This window comes from Manis pentadactyla, chromosome 14 (genome assembly GCF_030020395.1).
Source record: "Manis pentadactyla isolate mManPen7 chromosome 14, mManPen7.hap1, whole genome shotgun sequence".
Classification (NCBI taxonomy): Eukaryota; Metazoa; Chordata; class Mammalia; order Pholidota; family Manidae; genus Manis; species Manis pentadactyla.
Genome location: NC_080032.1, coordinates 4,170,410 through 4,189,774, shown reverse-complemented (window position 1 = coordinate 4,189,774; position 19,365 = coordinate 4,170,410). Strand labels below are relative to the sequence as shown.

General features: G+C 51.2%; 2 protein-coding genes across 4 annotated transcripts in view; one reads left to right on the top strand and one right to left on the bottom strand.

Moving 5' to 3' along the window:
* LOC130680727 (RIMS-binding protein 3C-like) overlaps positions 1 to 19,365 on the top strand; it is a 245,384-nt gene that overhangs the window by 85,071 nt on the left and 140,948 nt on the right. The window lies entirely within an intron of this gene.
* PI4KA (phosphatidylinositol 4-kinase alpha) overlaps positions 1 to 19,365 on the bottom strand; it is a 103,919-nt gene that overhangs the window by 20,225 nt on the left and 64,329 nt on the right. For all 3 annotated transcript variants that reach the window (XM_057491952.1, XM_057491951.1, XM_057491950.1), the window contains exons 20-32: positions 18,918 to 19,026; positions 18,454 to 18,590; positions 18,174 to 18,307; positions 17,424 to 17,506; positions 12,904 to 12,974; positions 12,697 to 12,821; positions 11,522 to 11,603; positions 11,263 to 11,346; positions 9,931 to 10,020; positions 7,841 to 7,960; positions 5,177 to 5,269; positions 4,063 to 4,219; positions 3,805 to 3,932 (exon numbers count right to left, since the gene is read on the bottom strand). In XM_057491952.1, the coding sequence (XP_057347935.1) occupies positions 3,805 to 3,932; positions 4,063 to 4,219; positions 5,177 to 5,269; positions 7,841 to 7,960; positions 9,931 to 10,020; positions 11,263 to 11,346; positions 11,522 to 11,603; positions 12,697 to 12,821; positions 12,904 to 12,974; positions 17,424 to 17,506; positions 18,174 to 18,307; positions 18,454 to 18,590; positions 18,918 to 19,026 (1,413 nt within the window). The remainder of the gene's footprint in view (positions 1 to 3,804; positions 3,933 to 4,062; positions 4,220 to 5,176; positions 5,270 to 7,840; positions 7,961 to 9,930; positions 10,021 to 11,262; positions 11,347 to 11,521; positions 11,604 to 12,696; positions 12,822 to 12,903; positions 12,975 to 17,423; positions 17,507 to 18,173; positions 18,308 to 18,453; positions 18,591 to 18,917; positions 19,027 to 19,365) is intronic.

Below are 19,365 nucleotides of genomic sequence, written 5' to 3'. Positions count from 1 at the left end.
GAGAGAGAGAGAGAGAGAGAGAGAGAGAGAGAGAGAGTGTGTGTGTGTGTGTGTCTGTGTGTGTGTGTGTGTGTGTGTGAGACACACATTCATAGAAACAAGCCTGCCTTCAACTCTGAACGAGCTTGGGGTGGCACTGAGGTCTGGGGCACAGGGGGGAACCCGATTTGACTTATGTTTTACTGGCTTGCTCTGACTGCATACTGAGAGGGCCCAGGTGGAGGCAGGGAGGCCAGGGGACAGCAGTTGGGATGCTGGGTGCGGTCAGCTTCTGGATATACTTTAAAGGCAAAAAGATAAACCTGACAGGATTTGCTGAGCATCATTTATGGGACGTGTGAAAGGCTGCAAGGATTCTTTCTTTGAGCAGAGGGAAGGATAATGTTGGCATATACAAAGATCTGGAGACAGATGGAGGCCAGTAAGGGCCCAGTTCATTTGTTCTGGGTTGTGACTTTGAGCACCATACCAAGAGATCAGATGTCTTTCCTACCTTAATGGAATAAAGGCCTCAGACCTTCACGAGAAGGGTCCTCATACTGAGATGAGATCAACAGCTTGCTTGCTCTTTTATCTCCCCATGAATGCAAAAGACGTAAGATGCTGTGAGCAAATGTCTAAAGTTGGAATTATGGATGACTTGTTTTTTTCATTACACTCATATCTTCCAAATTCTCCATAATGAGCACATGTTGACTTTATAATGGAAAAAATTGAAAAGCACAATCCAACAATACAAAAGACACAGAAACAAAAGTTGAAAGGACTCCCAGGGTGTTGCTGGGCCTGGACAGCAGGTCCTTGCAGAGGCAGAGATGGGGAGTGAGAGGCAACAGACAACCTTCAGTCCCAAGGTAACGGCAAGAAAGATCTGGATGAGAAACCACGCCTGTCCGCTGGACTGCTAGGGAGCGACAGATGAGAAATCCACAAGGAGCTGATGGGCAGAGAGAGGAGACTTCCGGAAGCAGCAAGTCCCAGCAGCTCACGGGTCTGGGTACAAGTGGGTGGGCCCGCGTCCGGGTGGCCAAGGCCTGCTGGAGGCTGGGCGACGGAGGCCAGCAGAGCTCAGGGGGCGGCAGGGACGCAGGGGGGGCCGGAGGGGCGGGGGCAGGCCAGAGTCTCAAAGACCCCAAATGCAATTTGGTTGGCACAATAAAAAGCCCTCCATGACCCGTCTCTTGGAGTTGATGGAAAAAATGAAGAAAATAAAGGTGGGGCAAAAAGCAGGAAGAACCCACCGTTCTTGCCTCAGGGGCGAGGACAATGACCTTCATCATAGCCGCCACCTAACACAAGACGGGCCTTCTGTTCTCCAGCAGGGCTCCTCGGTCCCCACTGCTGTCCACGCACAGTGCCCGGTACACAACTGAAAACTTTAAGGCCCCAAGGAAAAAATCAACTGAGATGGACTCACAGATGACCCTGATGATTGGAACAGACCAGGTAAGGATTTAAAAATGAATACTATAAACATGTCCAAAGATTTATAAAGATGGAAAGAACAGGTGAATATATAGAGAATCTCAACAGAGAAATACAAACTATAAAAAAAAAAGAAATCCTGTTTCTGAGAATTATAATATCTGAAATAAAAATGTACACGCGAGATGATTTAACAACAGAACGAATAAGGCATCAGAAAATCTCAGTGAACTGGACAACAGGCCAATCGAAGTGAACCAAAAGGAACAGAGAGAGAGAGAAAACACTGAGAAAGACTGAAGAGAACGTTTGTTGGCACTAACATTGGCGACAATATCAGGTCATCAACGTAAGTGTAACTGGAACCCCAAAATGAGAAGAGTGAATGGGGGGAAGATATTTAAAGAAATATTGGCCTAAAATTCCCCAAGTCTAATGAAAAACTCAAAATTTAAGAAGCTCAATGAATCCCCACAGGATAAATACACAGAAACCACACCTAGGCATATTATAGTCAATTTACTAAATGTCAAAGATTAAATAAAAAGATAAGAATGATTGCTGACTTCTCCCAGAAACAATGCCAACGGCCAACAGAAGACGTATTTAACATGGTAAAGCAACAAAGCGAAATAAAAAACTGTCAACCTAGGATCCTCAATCCAGGAAAAAAATACCCATATACACAAAGAATGAAGGTGAACTAAAGCTGAGTGAATTTATCCCAGCAGACCTGGCACTACAGAAAATGAGAAAGAAAGCTCTTTGGACTGAAGAAAATTGCAAATCTGAGTCTATGGGAGAACTTCAAGAGTATAAGAAATGGGAAATATTTGGATAAATGGGTAAGGCTTTTTAAAAATCCTTTTCTGAATTTCTTTGAAAGGTTTCTGACTTTTAGAAAAAAAAATAACACTATTATAAGGTTTATAACACATGTACAGTTAACTCTTGAATAATGTGCGGCTAGGGGTGTTGAAGAGTCAAAAATCCACATAGAACTTTTGAGTCCCCAAAAACTTAACTACTAATAGCCTACTGTTGATTTTATGGTAGTAAATGATAAACAGACTGCTATCTACATGTATTTTATGATTCATGACATCTTATTTTTTTCGATATCTCTAGTCTATGCAGTTCTTTTGTGAGCTTTTTTTCAAATTGTCATAGATCTCCAAAAAATTTTCCAATTTATTGAAAACAAATCTGTGTATAAGTGGACCCCAGCATTTAAACATGTGTGGTTCAAGGGCCAACTGTAGTAGTAGAATAGGTGAAAACAAAGCATGGGTGGGTGTATGTGACAGCGGCAGCTGCACGGCTACACAGAGCGCCTCTGATGCAGCCTTCTCCACCGGAGACAACAAAACCGCCACCACGGCAACAGTCAGCATTTCCTAAGTGCCCTGTCCGGGGACTGAGAGGCGAATTCAGTGGTTGGGTCTTCACACCCTATGCCATAGGTGCCCTTGCTGTGACTCCCATTATACTGACAGGAGCCCTGCTCTGGATCAGCCCCTGCAGGCTACCGTGCAATTCCCACTGGCCCCTGCTCGTGCTCCCCGGTGAGAACAGCGCTGGTCAGGCCACGAACCCAGGGTCCACCTTAGTTCCACTCAGAGAGGGGCCAGAGCCGCCGGTCAGCCCAGGTCCCCAGCTGACTGCCTCTTCTCCCTGACCAAGTCATTTCCCACAGAAGCCAACTGGACCAAAACATTTCCTCAAACTCTGAATGATGTGCCCGTCACGAACTGCAGTTAGAACATGCCAGGCAAAGGTGAGGTACTATGATTAACACACCCACCCACCTGCCGGCAACAATCCAATTCCATCTTTGGAAATATCCCAATTTCCCTTAGGGATCAAGAAAGATAAAACACCCCTTATGACCACTTATCTCATCTTAAGAAACAAAAAACATCAAATTTCATTAATATGAAAATTAACAGGATCTTTGAAAAATAAAAGTTCTTAGGTGTTCATCCAGTCACATACACTCAAAGGGAGTTTCTGACCTCCCCATGGGCCCCCTGTCTAGTAGCAGCTTCAGGAACAGGGACATCAGGAAGGCTGCCCTCCAAAGCCGTAGGCCACAAACGCCCTGTGGGTGACCAGCCGCCCCACTCACAGCCTCGCCGGCAGGTATCATCTTGAATAAATGGTTCCCCCTCTACCGAGGCTGTGAGAAATACCAGCTTCGCGACACCACTGGGAGGGACAGTTTTAACACATATTCCCTGCTGATGCTCCTGACAGCTGTTGCAGTCAGGCAATAACAGCAAGATCTTACGTCCAAGAAGACTGAGGCCCCAAGGGTGAGGGGCTTGCCCGGGATCTCCATGCCCACCAGCCGAGCGGCCAGGACAGCGCATGCCCTACCTGTACCTCCACTCCATTCTTGCCCGCCAGCAGCCACTCCCAGCAGGCCAGGGCGGTCTCCATGCCATGCTCGTCGAACATCCGCAGGGGACCCCAACATAGATGATGGAGGAGCTGCGGGTCACAATCTGAAGCCAAACATACGCTGCTCAGGGGCCACGAACACAGGCTGAACCCAGGTCTCCAGCTCACTGAGGATGATGATGGCAAACGCCCATTTACAATGAGCCAGAGCTCCGTGGCGCTTCTGTCCGTTACCTTTGCTGCTGATGAGCATTGCTGTCAACTTGAACATGGCCTGCGTGTAGTGCTGAGGGTTACCGAGGTCTAATGCTGTATTCAGCTCCTGGACCATCATTTTGTTCAGGTCAGATATCTGGCCTGTGGCATCTGAGAAGCGAATCATCCCATACACCTGCAAGAAGCATGCTCGTCAGGAGGGTCTCAGGTAATCCGGGCACAGGGATGAGGCGTGGCAGACGCTTCACTGTCTCAAACTAGAGCTGCTGCATGTGGAGAATGAGAGGCTCCTTTCAGTGATGCTACCACTGCTCCATCTCTTTGGGAACTTCTCATTTGGAAATGTGTTGGCATTCCCACAGTTCTAGACAGTCCTTAAGGGCAGGGGCCTGGGCTTGGCATCCTCACATCCCAGCACTGAGCCTGGGGTCTGACCCAGAGTGGGGCTGCATGAATGTGGGCTGAATAAATAAACTTTCAAAGTCAATTAACGACTCAAGACCAGCCTATTTTTAAGCTTACGCTTTTTTTTTAAAGAAAGAGTGCCGCTCTCATTCAGAAGACCCGACCACAGAGGAGATCCGACTTCTTTGAGAAACTGCACCTACCCCCCAAGACAGACCTCCCACTACCGCTGGGGTGCTGAGAACAGGTGGGACCGGCCCTCACAGCAATGCCCGGAGACTGGGAACACGGGCTCAGCAATCGCTGAGCAGAGCACGGGTCCCACCTGCAAAGGTGCAAGAAAGAGCAACTGCTGGAATATGCAAGTTGTGGGGCTCTCAGTGGGAGGTGAGCCCCCCGAGACCAGGCCCAGTGGACTTTCAGGGACCTCTGAAATGGTGTAGCTTAACTTCTGTGTTTTACCCAGAGAGGAATCGACTTGCCAGGCTGGGCTAAACAGTGGTGAGGTGGACGAAAGCCCTCATGGGGGTCAGATGTGGCTCCCCATCTTGCTGCGCCCATGTGACTCTGGCAAGTTACTTCATCTCAGGAGCCCTAGTTTCTTTATCTGTAAAAACACCTTTGAGTCCACCTAAATGAGCGAGTTCCACATTCACCCAGATCCCTTGTTCATTTTCAATGAGGAGGACCCTCTGAAGGGCTTTGGGCACAAGGGCAGGAAAAGTACCTCGCCTGCGTAGCGGTTGCGCAGATTCAGAGATGCCATGAAGTTGGAGTAATCTTTCTTCACACAGGCTGGGCGCTCAGTTAGCTGAGTTGCCTACAGACAAATATCGATAATTATTTCAGACCACTGCGACATGCTTTCCCCATCTGGGTAAGCCGAAGTCCTATTACGAAGTCAAATTCGGATCAAGGGGTTATTAAAAATCTTCAGTACTGGCAAGTTAATAAAATGAAATACTTTAGAACACTCTCTGCTATCTGATTTGTCCCATGAAATAAAGAGTTCTTGAAAAATTTTGTATGGAAAATTTCTCTGGGAGGAAGCTTGTACTATAGCTCCACTCTACTGTCCCTACTACTTTCACCCCCCAGTGGCAAATAAATTTTTGCAACGTAATAACCCCCAGATGGTGTGAAAATCACTGCAATCCACAATGGAAATGCCACGAGGTTAAGGGTCATGGCTGTCTCCTCTGTGGCAGGTGAGGGTGCTGGTGTATGCACATGACTTAAAGATGGTGGAGGTGACTGAAATGGAGTGCAGGGGTGACGGAGCCAGCAGGCCTCTGAAACACCCACGAGCTGCGACAGTCTAATGGCAGACAGAAGTGCACCGAGCAACCCACAGAATGGGGGTTCCACACATCCCCCCCTTTCCTCTGCCTCAGCCCCAGCCTACCTTCCCACGCCAGGGCTGGGGCCCCAGGAACCCTGCCTAACCCTGGCTGGCCACTGCTATCATCTCGCTCCCAGAGTCACTGAGGGCACCGATGGGTCTAAGGTGACCACCTTTCACATTTCCCCTCAGCACATTTTATGACAAACTGACACACCCTGCTGACTTTTGGATACTACTGGGGAAAATGAGTATCTCAATTGTGAGGAATTTTTTTGGAGAGAATGGGTGGGAAGAAAGAGGATCAGGGGAAGAAAATATGAATTTTGGGGGAAAAAGAGAATATAAGCAAGAACAAAAATATACGGCTTTCTTATCAAATTAAGCCAAAACTGCTTTGTTCTTGAAGACAGTGTGGCCTTTTGCGTTGGATAGGCCAGCACTGGAATGTGGTTTTGTCACCGACGGGTCGTTAGGCCCTGGGGAGGTCCTGGCTGGCCCTGTGCCTCAATGTTTCCCCTGCAGAGTGGGACAGCAGCGGCCCTCTCCCCAGCTGTGGCGGGGCTCAGTGACGTCCACACAGCCCCCAGGCAGCGAACGGCACCAGGGCAGCCAGCTCTTCCCTTGCACAACTGCTCCAGCTGCTCTAGCTCACTTTTCTGACTCACTTCTCAGGGCAGTGTGACCCACTGGACTGAAATCACGCTTCCGAAACAGTGCCTGGCAGCTGCTCTTCGCCGAGTATTGTGCGGCAGGAAGACGTCACCCTGCAGGCTCCCGTGGGGTGGAGGCCTTGGCCAGGAACACCGGTGCAACCAATGATCAGAGCACACAATACAAATATCCCTTCTTCTTTAGCAACAGAAAAGGGGAAACCTCACCTAAATCAAATGTTGAGGAAAAAGATTTAAATCTTTCAGGCAAAACTCATCTCTTACCTCAGAAGGCTAGAGCCTAGAAGAGGGCTACGGGCTATCACTGCACTCCTAGCCTGTGTGTCCCTGATTCTGGCCTCTGCTTGGGTCCTCAGAGCAGTGGAGAGACCCGGGTCAGGGAGCCAAGTCAGGCCCCTGGGCCCTGCCAGCACACAAAGACCCAGAGTTGGGAGCCCAGCCTTAAACACAAGGTGCACCTGGTTCTGCTGGTCACGTTCTCAGACACTAATATCTTTAGAGAAGACGCAGTGACCTCCAGCTGAGAGCCCTGAGGGTGATATGAGGCGTGGAAAGACACTGGCTTCCTCTGGCACTGCGACCAGCCCCGCACAGAGGCCAAGGGCACCTAGCCTGCCGGATGGCTCCTTCCTTTCTGCGCAGGGCTGTGGCCATGCTGAGAAGTCGCAGAGCCATACGCCCTCCCTGGTGCTCAGCCCCTGCACCTCCACCATAGCCTGCCTCCCACCCACCACTCCTTGGAGACGGGAGCCACACAGCCACACTCGGTTCAGATGGACGCCTGGAGGCCATGCCAGGCCCTGAAGTCAGAGATGCCAAAATGCAATGCTGCCATGTCAGACTGCCCGGTGCCAACCCCACTTTGATCCTAAGCTGCACTTTCACTCAGAAAGTACAACTTAGAGGGTGTGCAGCCCTCTAAACTAATCCTGAGCAGAACAGACGAGACTGAAGACTGTACACACAGTTCAGCACCCGCTGAAAACAGGACTATTAGGAGGTCCAACAAATGCTTCAGATCAACACAACTATACACTAATGTAGACCATGTCTAACAGAGACTCTCCTTCCTCGTGGGCGCACAGAAATCCAAATGTGATCTCAATGGATCAAACTGAGATGTCCATCAATCCATACAATTAAAGCAGAAGCACAGTAAGAAAACGCGTTTCACTGACCAGCTCTTCCCTGAACCTGAGGGTCTCTTACGGGGTTCCGGGCTGCTGACAAGACACTGCAGTCATAGCCACCCACGTGGCATGTGGGTGCCCAGGTGCCTTTCGTGGAAAGTACATAGCAGTGTCGGTCTCCCCTGCCCCGTACTGTGGCTCCCACAACTGAAGGAGATCACCGCTCCCAAGAGGTGCACACGAACCCCAAGAGTCGTGTTCTGCTTGTTGTAGCTGGCAAAGTGAAGGATGCTCTCGGTGGCCATGGCCAGGCCCGTGTGCTGGGACAGTCCCGACACCCAGTTCTGATGTTTGTTCAGATATTCCTGAAAGAGGAAAAAGATGCGGTTTTATTTTAAAGGTAAAAATAACACTTTATAAACAGGTGTGAGGCAGGAGAGCGCACACTGGCTTCACGGCTGTGCCTGCCCCCTCCCGACAAGCTGAAGTCCCTCTGACGCTGCTGCCCACGTGTGAGCGGGGACGGACTCCCTGGAGGGGCCGTCACACAGCGAATGTGAGAGGACCGCCTACTCCTTCAGCACATCCTCGCTCGGCATGTGCCACAGGCCACGTGCTGTGCTGCCAGGGGAAGAGCTGTGAGGCCTGGTCCTGCAGGCAGGCCTGAGGCGGTGGCCCCGATGTGGGGGGGCCCCGATGGGCAGCAGGAAGGCAGGGCAAGTGCCTGGGTCCAAGTGGCCACCGGGGCAGGGGCAAAGGGGCACCTGGCAGAGCCTGGAGGAGGCCTTCAGCTCTGGGGATCAGCAGGGGGCAGGGGGCAGCACTGCAGGAGCAGCAAGTACAAGGGGCAAGATGGCGGGGGGTAAGCCCAGGTCAGAGGTAGGCCAGGTCCGACAGGCCTCAGGTGCCAGGCAAGGGAGTTCAGCATGACTCCCGTAACTGCCCTCAGGACGGGGCCAGTGGTTTTGGAGGGTTCCCAGAGCCTCAAAATCCCAAGCAGGGACCCCGTGGGGACGAGGGACGGCTGATGAGCATGTGCAGCAGGGAGGCACGCCGCGCAGATTCACTGCTGGAAGTGGGCTGGCGCAGTGGCAGCGCGGGGGACGTGCCAGGATGGGCCGAGGCTGGCAGCAGGTGGGTGGGGGTCAGACGGACTGGCGGTGCAGGGAGCGGGGACCAGGGGGACGGGTGGTGAAGGTATGAAGACCATGCCAAGCCTTTCTGGTTCCCTTTTCCTTCTCAGGCCAGGGAGAAGAGAAACAGCTCTTCCCACTGACCCCTTTTTTGTGCACTGAGCCCTCTATGGAGTTCAAGGGGCTTCCCCCTTCAGGCCACAGCACTGGGAGCTGAGGGCCCCTCCTCTACATGGACCGGAAGAAATCGGCGTTTCTCACACATAGTTTGAGAAGATACCAGTCTTGAGAATTCCAGTGTATACACCAGATTGCTAGTCACGTTCCAGGTGTGGCTCAGTCACAGGGCCTAGCTTGTCCAAGTCTGCCCGAACAGGGGCTCCATCTTCTTCCTTCCCTCACAGCTCTACCCTCAGCACTCCAACATCATCATGGAAGGAAAAACTGTGTGATAAGCCTGGGCACAACCCACGGGTTCTTGCAAGACGCACTCCCATGCGTCCTCCCAGGCTCCTGGAGCTGGCAGCTCTGTCCCTCCTAGACTCCACACCCAGGAACACTTTGGAACTAGCTTTACCTTGACCAGGGTCGCCAAGATTGACTTCAAAAACTCCCCTCAATGTGCCTTCTCTTTAAGACAGTGGCATTTTTACCCCTGACCCCTTCTAAGGCGACTTTTACCTCTCATGTACTGTGGTATTTTGGGTCCATCTCTTCTTGACCATCTTCAGAACAATGTCTCAGCTTGTGGTCACTGGTGTGTACAAGCCAGTGCTTTGGTCTGAAAAGACTCACAAGTGGCCACATACACGGGCTGGACAGAGCCTTAATGGGACAGGAGTCCTGCCTCTGCTCCAGCAGCCCCACGGCAGCCCTGGCCTCCAGCCCTCCCTGGCAGCCTACCACGCCACCCTCGCCCACCCCGCAAGCAGCCCCAAGCCCTGCCACCTCATCTGGTGTGAGTGGTCAGGTTCCTGGGCCACCAGCCTGCAGACTGCACCACCCTGCCCTCCTCACCCTCGGCGTGCTCCTAACGCATGGCAGCCTCTGAGTCCTCTATCGTTCTCAGGCACTTATGTTTTTGGTCTCTGTTTATTCACACTAGTGCTACTGGTATTGAGAGTTCACTGTGTCTGTGAAAGCTTTCTGGATAGCTGGAAGGAGCTTATCAAGATTGCTTTTTGGTGATTTCAAGAGAGTACCTGTAGGTGGGACTTGGTGACCGTAGGTGCCCACTTCATTGCCTCTTGTAGGATCATCTCACAGCGTGCAGCGAAGTCCTTCACGATGCTCTGGAAAGGGTGTGACCAACCCAAGGTCAGTGCATCTGGGCTGCCAAAGAACAGCCGGCTGCATGCTGGAGTGAGTCACCACTACACTGTAGTCAGTCACCGCTATGCTGCAGTCAGTCACCACTACACTGGAGTCAGTCACCGCTATGCTGGAGTTAGTCACTGTTACGCTGCAGTCAGTCACTGTTATGGGTGGAAGCACGTCCCTGTAAGATCCACGGTTGAAGCTCTAGCCCCTAGAACCTCAGAGTGTGACTATGTTTGGTGACAGGGTCTCTGAAGAGGTGACTAAGCTAAGATGAAGTCATTAGGATGGCCCTAATCCAGTAAGACTGGTGCCCTTTTAAGAAGAGAAGACCAGGACAGAGACAGGCACAGAGGGACGATCACGTGAGGACAGGCGACGCCAGCAGCATCTATAAGCCAAGGAGGGAGCTCCGGAAAAGCCAACCCTGTCAACACCTTGAATCTCAGATCAAAGTCCTCAGAACTGCGAGAATATAAATGTCTGTTTAAGTCTCCCAGCCTGTGGCACTTCATTACGGCTGTCCCGGCAAACCAACACCGTGACTGTGTTCTAACACCAGGGCTCTGGGTGTAGGTCCTGGTCTGAAATCCCTGCATCAGGCTGCGAGGCACAGCCCATCACACGACTACTGTGTGACATGTCCTGAATCAGTGACTGAAGGAGAAGGTCCGGGAAGTAAAAGCCAGTGTCACTGCATGCAGAACTCCCCACTGGCAGCGGGCCTGGCTGGGCGGCCCCGAGGCTGGGACGTGACCCGCCCCCAGGCGGGGAGCTCTGGGCTGAGTGGAGCTTCAGCCTCACAGGAGGGCTCCGAGTCGGACCGGCACAGCACACCTTCTTTACCTGGAGCCATTCACTCCGTCTGTTACCAAGCCAGAGAAACAGAAACGGAGGGAGCCGGCACAGCTCAGAGCAGCATGGTCTGTTGCCAAGCCGCACTTGCTCGTGCAGCCTTGAGATGCTGAAAATTGGCAGGCAGCTGAACCAAGAGAAGGGCTGAGAGCCGGCACGGCTGAGTGGAGATGGGAAGCTCGGTGGGCAGACCAGCCTGGGTGCGCTGGCACCCCACTCATACGGGGTGACCCCAGCGGCTGTGGTCTCACATGTGGGAGGGGGCTCATTCCGCTCGCCCCTCAAACTGCTGGGGGCTGGGTAACAATGTGAAGAATGTACCAGCCCTACAGACTCGGGAGACAGCACTGCTTCAGGCTTACCTCTCGGGCCTCACAGGTGTCAGGGACGGTGATGCGGTAGGGGGTGTCGGGGATGTCGTAGTACGGCTGGTCCTTGTGGATGTCCTGAAAGCACAAGGGGACCCATCCCTCAGCCGCCCTCCCTGGCCTGCCCTGTCTGGCAGGCTGTCACACTTGCTGCAGCTTACTGGCAAAGGCCAGGGTGGGATCTGGGCCCCACCCCCCATTTGGCCACTTGCAGCAAGAATTAGTCTGGGTGAATGGCGAGCAGGACACTCACGGCACTCAGGGACAGCGACAGGGTCTGGAGGATGTCCAGCATGGTCTTCAGCACCGTCCCACTCCAGAGCAGGTGGGGAAACCTGCACAAGAGCCACCTCTCAGGGCCGGGGCCCATCTCCTGCTGCCCCACTGAGGGCTGAGGGGAGTTGGGAGGCCTCCAAGGCCAGGAAGCCAGTGGGAAACGCTCTCCGGGCCCGTCAGGCCCAGTCCAGAGGACCGGACACGGCACCAAGTGACCACCCAGCCGGACACCACGCATCTTGGTTATGCACTGGCCAGGCCACACTCCCTAGTGAGCCTACTTGCTTTTGACCGGGGCTCCCCAATATTTTCACATCATGGCACAAATAGGAAAAAGCCATATTTGCATGAAACCCTGGGGCACAGAGAAGCTGCTCCTGAACGTGGTGGCCCCAGGGTTGAGGGGAGAAGACTGCGTGCCTGTGACTCCTAGAGGCCCACTGCTGAGCAGGTCCAGCTCAGACACACGCCACGTATGTGCTGGACCTGCCCCCTGGCTCAGCCTGGCCTGGGCACACAGCATGTGTGGCAGGCTCCAGCAGTCCGGGACGCTTGCAGAGAGCTGGGGCAGGACGACATGGCTGCCTGCTGCCTCTGCCTTTCACTGCCGAGGCTGGCCCAGGCCACCTTTGAGGGTTCCTGTCCACGTTCCACGAGAGTCTGCCTGGCTCCCGGCACAGAGCGCCTGGAGTGGGACGGGCAGTGCGGGCTTTCCTTTCTTTCTGAGGAGCCTTGAAGACATCAATGCTACCGCGGACACCTGGCAGGGCCTGGGCCAGGTGGTCACACTGAGGATGGCCGTGGGCTCCCCGGTGCAGCCTAGAGACCCTGCAGCAGGGAGGGAGGGCCAGGTCTTCCCAGGGAGAGCGGGAAGCAGAGACTCCGGGATGACTCCCTGAGTCAGGAGACACAATGAAAGTGGCATTAACACCTCAAAACAAGCAGAAGTCCCAGGACCAAAGCTGCCTCACAGCAGACCCACTGGCATTCTATGGGGGCTGCACTGCCAGCTGGGAGTTTGAATTCTGACTCCATTTCTTTTCTGTACCGACAGTCTAAGGATGATTCTTCCCTGCATTTCAAATCTGAAAGTTTACACATGTGTGTACTCACACATGCGTACAAATGGCATTAAAAGGAAACTGAGCTTACTTATCCACCAGGCCAGACAGGTACTTGTCAGCCACCCTCCGGATCCTCTTGTGAATGTGGTTGAAGTTCACCAGGAGGAACTGCGCGTGCCGCTCCAACTCCTCTTCATTCTCCTTGGTCTTAGCCTGGAGATGCAGGAAAGAAAGGTACAGCGGGCGCCCTCCACATGCTACGGCAGACATGCACTCGTGCCCTGGCCAGGCTTACTTTATCCGCCATCATGTTCAGGAAGGCGTCAAATACTTTGTCCGCGACGGCAATCACACACTGCATCATCCCTGAAATGAGGCGGATTCCCATCAGGAGTGTCAACAGGAAGGGCTGATCCCAGCTTCTTGCAAGTGTTTTGTTGGAGGCACCGAGGAGCTGCCGGGAGAGCAGTGAGCCCCCACGTGCCCTTCACCCAGCTGATGTTACCGCCTCTTATGTCACAACTAAGACAAACACTGATACAGTACTATTACCTAAACTTCAGGCTGTTTTTGGATTTCCCCCATTTTCCCAGTAAGGTCCCTTTTCTGTTGCAGGATCCAGCCAGGATGCCACGTGGCATTTCTTACCAGGCATCAGTCCCCACCCCCCATTCTGTTGATTCCACAATCTATTCCTGTCTTGCACGACCTGGACATTCCTGAGAGGAACGGACACTTGTAGATGCTCCTCAATTCGTTTGGTGCTTGGACTAAGGTTAGACTAAGGCTATAGGACTTCAGGTAAGTACCACAGAGGTGAAGTGCCTTCCTGGTATGGCACATTGGGGTGGGTGTGAAACCAGCATGTCCTGCCGTTGGTGACACTGGCCTTTGTCACCTGGCGTGTCTGCAGGTTTCCCACTGTCGGGTTACTAGCTCTCTCTTCCCACAAGCTGGTCTTCAGAATTGAGTCACTAAGTCCAGCCTACACTGGGGGAGGGGAGTTAGCAGCAGCTCCTGGCATAAGTTAAAAGCACCATAGCAAGTGGGGAAGATACTCTGAGGTTATGCAGACATTCCATTTCTTTTTAAAATTTCCCCCATTGCTTTTTGCTTCCACCAGTGGGTTCTGCCCAAGGCAGCTACTCTAGTTCTCATTGGATTTTCTATTTTCCTCATTCTTTCTATTTTTAGTAATTAGAATTCTGTAAGGAAGGTCTGTCCCTTCTTCTGAGTGTTTTATTTATTCAATCATCAATTCAGAACAGACTCATGGATATTTACTTAATTCACTGGGTTATAATCTAATACTACCATTACCTATTTTATTGCTCAAACTGTTCCAGCTTTGGCCACTGGCAGCTCTCAGGGTGACCCATGACCTTGTGACATGCCCACACGCTTCTTTCCTTTCAGCACAACTGTATTTTCTGGCACTACAAGGTGTCCCAGGCTTATCTTGTACTTTCCCTGCCCCACAGCTCTCCCTATAACCAGCCACTTCTCCACGGAGCCCCGGCTCCTTTTATTGGAGAATGGGATTTAGAAACCAGGGTCAGGGCACTGGGTGTGCCTGTTGCTAAGATTTTGAAAAACAACAACACAGCATGAGATTCAAGTGCTGATGAAAGGCCTGTCATAAAGTAACAGGCTGCCTTCCCCAGTGCACCCCAGTTGGTATCTCAACTAGGATGGCTAAGGGGCAGGGCAGCAAGGTGGGGCAGGTACCATACCCCAGTACCCAGCACAGAGCCTGAAACATGAAGAGGAACCACATATATATTTGTTAGGCAGATAATGGGCCCCAAAAGCTCTCAGATGTGAAAAGTGATTAGTGTGGCCCAGATGGACAGATGCCCAAGGCTAAAGAGAGGCTGCTTTCAAAGAGGCTGGGTTTGCTGGGTGAAATCTTATTTTGGGAGTGTGTTTAGTGTAACATTTTTCATATAGCTCTTAGGAAACTGAAGCTGTAAGTTCCTAGTAACGATCAGATGGTGGTCAGACATCACTAAAGAGATTTTTACTTAAAAAAGCCACGCTCCCTTTTGCACTTAAGGTTGGCTCCGGGTTACCAGGGCACTGACTGGGCATCTGGCAAGTGAGCTGCAGGCTCCTGCCCTCTCCTTCCTGCACTGCAGGAACACATGGGGGCTTGGCTTACACCTGCACAGAGGAGGTGCCAGCCCCCTCCGTCAGGGGCTTCCAGATGTTTCATATAGCCTCAATCCAGGTTGGTTCTGAAAGTCCATGAAATATACATGTCTCCAAAGACATTTCCTTCCCACCTGTCATGTTTTAGGAGAGAAATGAAAGGGGGAAGTAAACTCAACAGGCGCACACTTACTGGCTTAACCCAAACCACACTCAGAACAAAAACAAATAATCCACTTGAAATCATGTGGAAGAGCCTGGTGCACTGCAATAATTAAAAGCGCCGGAGAAGAGCAAGTCAGTCCCCAGGCCACTAAATTTCCTCTTATGACATAGCAACAAAAAAACAGAGCTCAGAAGAAGAGTATGACACTCAGCTTCAGAAAGGCGTCCGATTCAGGCCATAAATATTCTCATTAGGAGGCTGGCAAAATGGGGTAGGTTTTTGGGTTCCTAGGGGTTGGCAGTCTCAATTTTTTTTGTTGCTTACTCTCCCTCCTAGAACCAAAGACTCTCAGGGTGACCCAACAGCTGCTAAATAAATCAACACTAAGACAGATGGATAAGGGAAGAGAATCCATGAACAACTCAGTCAGTGGTCAATGGCATCTTTATTGTACCCCAAGTGGTCCTGGACATGTGTGAGCTCCTGAGCCTGGGGTTCCTCTCCTGCATCCCGCACCCCTAGTGGGTTAGGCTTCTGTGAAAACTGTAGGCCTGCTGCACCTTCCACCCTGAACTCGAAGGGCCTCCTCTGCACTCCAGTCCTTCCCCGCCACTGCCAGCAGAGGGAGCTTCTGAGACCTTCACACAGCCCTTCCTTGCCAACCCCCCAAAAACAAATCCACGAGCCTCATGTCCTGACTCGTGCAGCAGAGCCAATGCTCTGCAGAGGAGCCAGTGGATGATGTCCCCGGGGTGATTTTTAAAAAGCATTTCTTCAAGGATTGATTTCCCAACTACAGGAAAAATGGTACCAGAAATATCTGGGGATTAATTCTGCACTGGGAAGAACAAGTTGATAGATTCTTCGGGGTACGAATGGCTTCTGGCATGGAAAAGACTCTCCTCACTACTAAATGTAATTTATTAATAAATGCTAAGTTTATTCACCTTAATAATTATCAATTACTATTCCTTCAAACATTTACCCACACAGTTAATCAATCAAAATTTGTGAATCTAGCCTGTTAAATTCTCTCAAATATTTAAATACATTTATAAAATTAATCGAATTCTTCTAAGCATTTAGTTAAAAGAGGTCTATTATTTCATAGTCTCTTACATTTTTAAACAACTTACAAATCAGCACACAAACACTATGATGATGCTAAAACTTAACCAGTATCCTTTTATCAAAACTGGCCAAACAGTGCTTATATTATGCATTTAAGTTTTTTCCTTTGCTACCTCAATTTTAACCTCCTCATTTTTATTCTTATTCTTAACTCAGGTTTGCCTCACTATGGTTTCGGTAACTAATATTTTTATACCATCTGAGAGTTTCAATTATTTTTCTGTCTTCCTAGGAGTTTGACCGTCTTAGTTGGGACTGGTTACAGCTGAGATCCTCTGTACAACAGGGTATGAGGACATCTGCAGCAAAGGACTTATAAGACTTTGTGTTCCATGCAGATTTTTGTATTCTGAAACTTCTGCAGAAATAATGCAGCCCTTAGATCAGAGGTGGACCACAGGTGCTACCTGCTGCCCTGACATTCTGGCCTGGCTTGACAGCATCACTAGTGACATTCGGGGTCCTGTGTGGGGCTGTTCACAACCAGCAGGATTATCGAGGCAAGGAGCCCCTCAGTGGAAAGGCCTGAGGGCTGCGCGCCTCAGGGAGCTCTCTAAAGGCTACCCTCAAGCTAGCAGAGCGCCTTTCATTGGCCATCTGTGGCACTCCTCTGCCGATCACCTGGTGGGTGTCCTTTCTACCTGCTCACTCTCTGAGACCAAGTGTGAGCTTACCGTGGGTGCCAGGCCTCAACTGGGCTGTGTGGCTCTTTCCTGGTGTTCCCTCTTTCCTGATTACACAAGAGAAACAACTACACGTCTCTACTTCACAAACACTCAGTAGGAGAAACAAATATTATATATGTATGATACATATGTACCAATAGTTTATCTATGTTATATATACTATATATTTTGCATGTAATATATATACAGCCTAGTGTATTTGGATATATAAATCTGTACACCTTAGTATGTTTACCTTTTTAGGTAAAATAATAGAAACATGTATTCATGTTTAAAAAATGATAATTTGTCCCCTGGGAGTGCCTTTAAATTGATCTTTTCGACCTGCTCTGGACATTTAGAAAGCAGTATTGCTCCCTGTCAACGACGGTCTACCTGAGGTCCACCAACGATCGTCCGGGACCCTTCAGCAGAGGAAAGCACGAGGGCCAAGCCCAGGGCTGGCGCAGCACGAGCGCTCGTGGTGGGCGAGAGCCATGCTCCTCCCGGGCTCCTCGCAGCAGTGGCACAGCCAGAACGATATATACGTTTTAAGGTTATAATGCTTTATACTCATCTTTCCAATGCAGTATGTAGCATAATAGAACTATTTTTTCCAGGTAGACAGAAAATTGGGGGTAGTATTCCTTTTTATACTATTTAAGCTCAATTCATCATCAGGTACCACAACAATAGACTTACCAGACTTGTCCTTCTGAATAGCTTTATCCTCAAAGTAGCAGAACATTACCTGGAAGCGGTCAGGATCTGTTGAGCGCAGTACCCTAATCAGGAGAATAGCTTTGAGAAAATTTTGAAAAATCCAGTCCCTCCCAGCACAGATTTGATACTGTTCTGAACTACCTGGGTCTCAATTCAAACCAGGACTATGACCTTGGGCAACTTAACTTAACTGTGCAGGAACTCAGTTCCCTCACCTGTAAAACAGGGAACGCTCACAGGCTAGTTGAGCGTGTCAACACACGTAACTGAGCTCCAGGCCTGGCACGGTGTGAGTGGTCCCTCAGTGTTAATACTGGTATTGTCATGACCACGGCGCTGACAGCTGTGAGGTCCGCTATGATTACAGACGCATCCTGAGCGTCAGGCCACCTGTGGGATGGTTTGAGAGAAGGCCGCTTCCCTCTTCCCTGTGGTACTGGAAGCCAACTTGGTGAGTGTCCTAGGACTCTCCTGGAGCACTGGGTCCTAAAGGGCCCATGGCGCGTCAAGGGACAGAGTTTGCAACACTTGTTGACTGTTCAGAAGCCTACTCCCTACATGGGGAGGATGCTAACAGCTTAGATACCTGCTGTGTTATTAGGTGGAGTGTTTGGTGCTCAGAAGAGAGGAGCACACAAGAAAAGCAGAGGGCGTTTTGTTTTTGAAGAAAGCTGACACATCTTGGGAGGAACTGAAAGTCCTATGCCTAGAGGGCACAGGCTTGCCCACCTCATATATTCCAGGCGGTAAACAGACAGGAGATAGGTGGACATGGCAAAGTCCAGCTTGTTGATGAGGGCAGACACTTCGGGCGCGGGGTCCAGCAAGTTGACGATGGTGCTGCGGAGCTCGCTCAGTTCAGCCTGGGGAAAGATGAGAGCGAGGGCTCAGGCACCCAGGGGGGAAGCCGGCCCTCCCCCGGAGGCGGGCTCCCAGCGGTAGGGAAAGATCTGCTCAGTGTCCGGGAGAGCCCGGCGAGTCCCCGTCCTCAGCAGGGGAGAGTCCTCACAGGGGTGACCGTGTCGTTCTTCATGGCCGAGTTATACTGCAGGACGGAACGCAGGGGCTCTCTGCTGGGAAAGGTGAGCAGCGGGGACTTGGTGGCTATTTCACAGACCCCCTCGTACCACTCTTCTGGCCAGAGTCCTGCAAGAGAGTGCATGTGAGTGACATCACTGCCTTTCTCAAGATGCACAGTGGTGTTGACGCTGACAACTTCTAGGTTGTGGGTCTTTGCACCAATTAGCCCCTAGATGAAGCTCAGAAATAAGCCTGTTTCCTCACTTGGGCAGGTTTTTCCTAAGATGTGTGGTATTCTCAGGACCTAAACGACATGCAGGAAGCGCGCCATTTGCAAATCCTCGTAGGATGCGGCAGCTGTACCGCACTGACTTCAGTCGCATGCAGGGCGAGGCCTACCCGCTCCTTTACTTTCATTCTATACTCTCCCCCAGGAGGGCGAACATCCCCTACCTGAGCCCTCCACAGCGAATCCCATCAGCACGGAATAGAGCCAGAAGTCCCGGAAGAGCTTCTGCAACCGAGGTTTAGCTTCCTTGATGGGAGGCAACCGTCGCGTAAGCTGTTGCACCAAGGAGAGAGAGAAAAGGTGGCAATTTGCTCACAAAATCCTAAAACCTACAGATGTGAGATCACAGATTGACTCTTCAAGAACCAGTCGGTCCGACTGGGTAGGAAAAAGCGCACTGTGCTGTGGCCAAGACATCTCAGCAAGTTCACCAGCAAGTGTCCATCCTTTCATCCCAAAAAGCAATCATTTACTGAGTAGCTCCTGTGCACCAGGCGCCCAGGCCCCGTGCTGAGAGGGGGAAAGCCCATTCTTACACTCAGAGAGGCCTCTCAGCCGACCGCGGGCCAGTCAGCAAACAATCGCAGTGTGGTAGGTTCCAGAGAAGGTGCC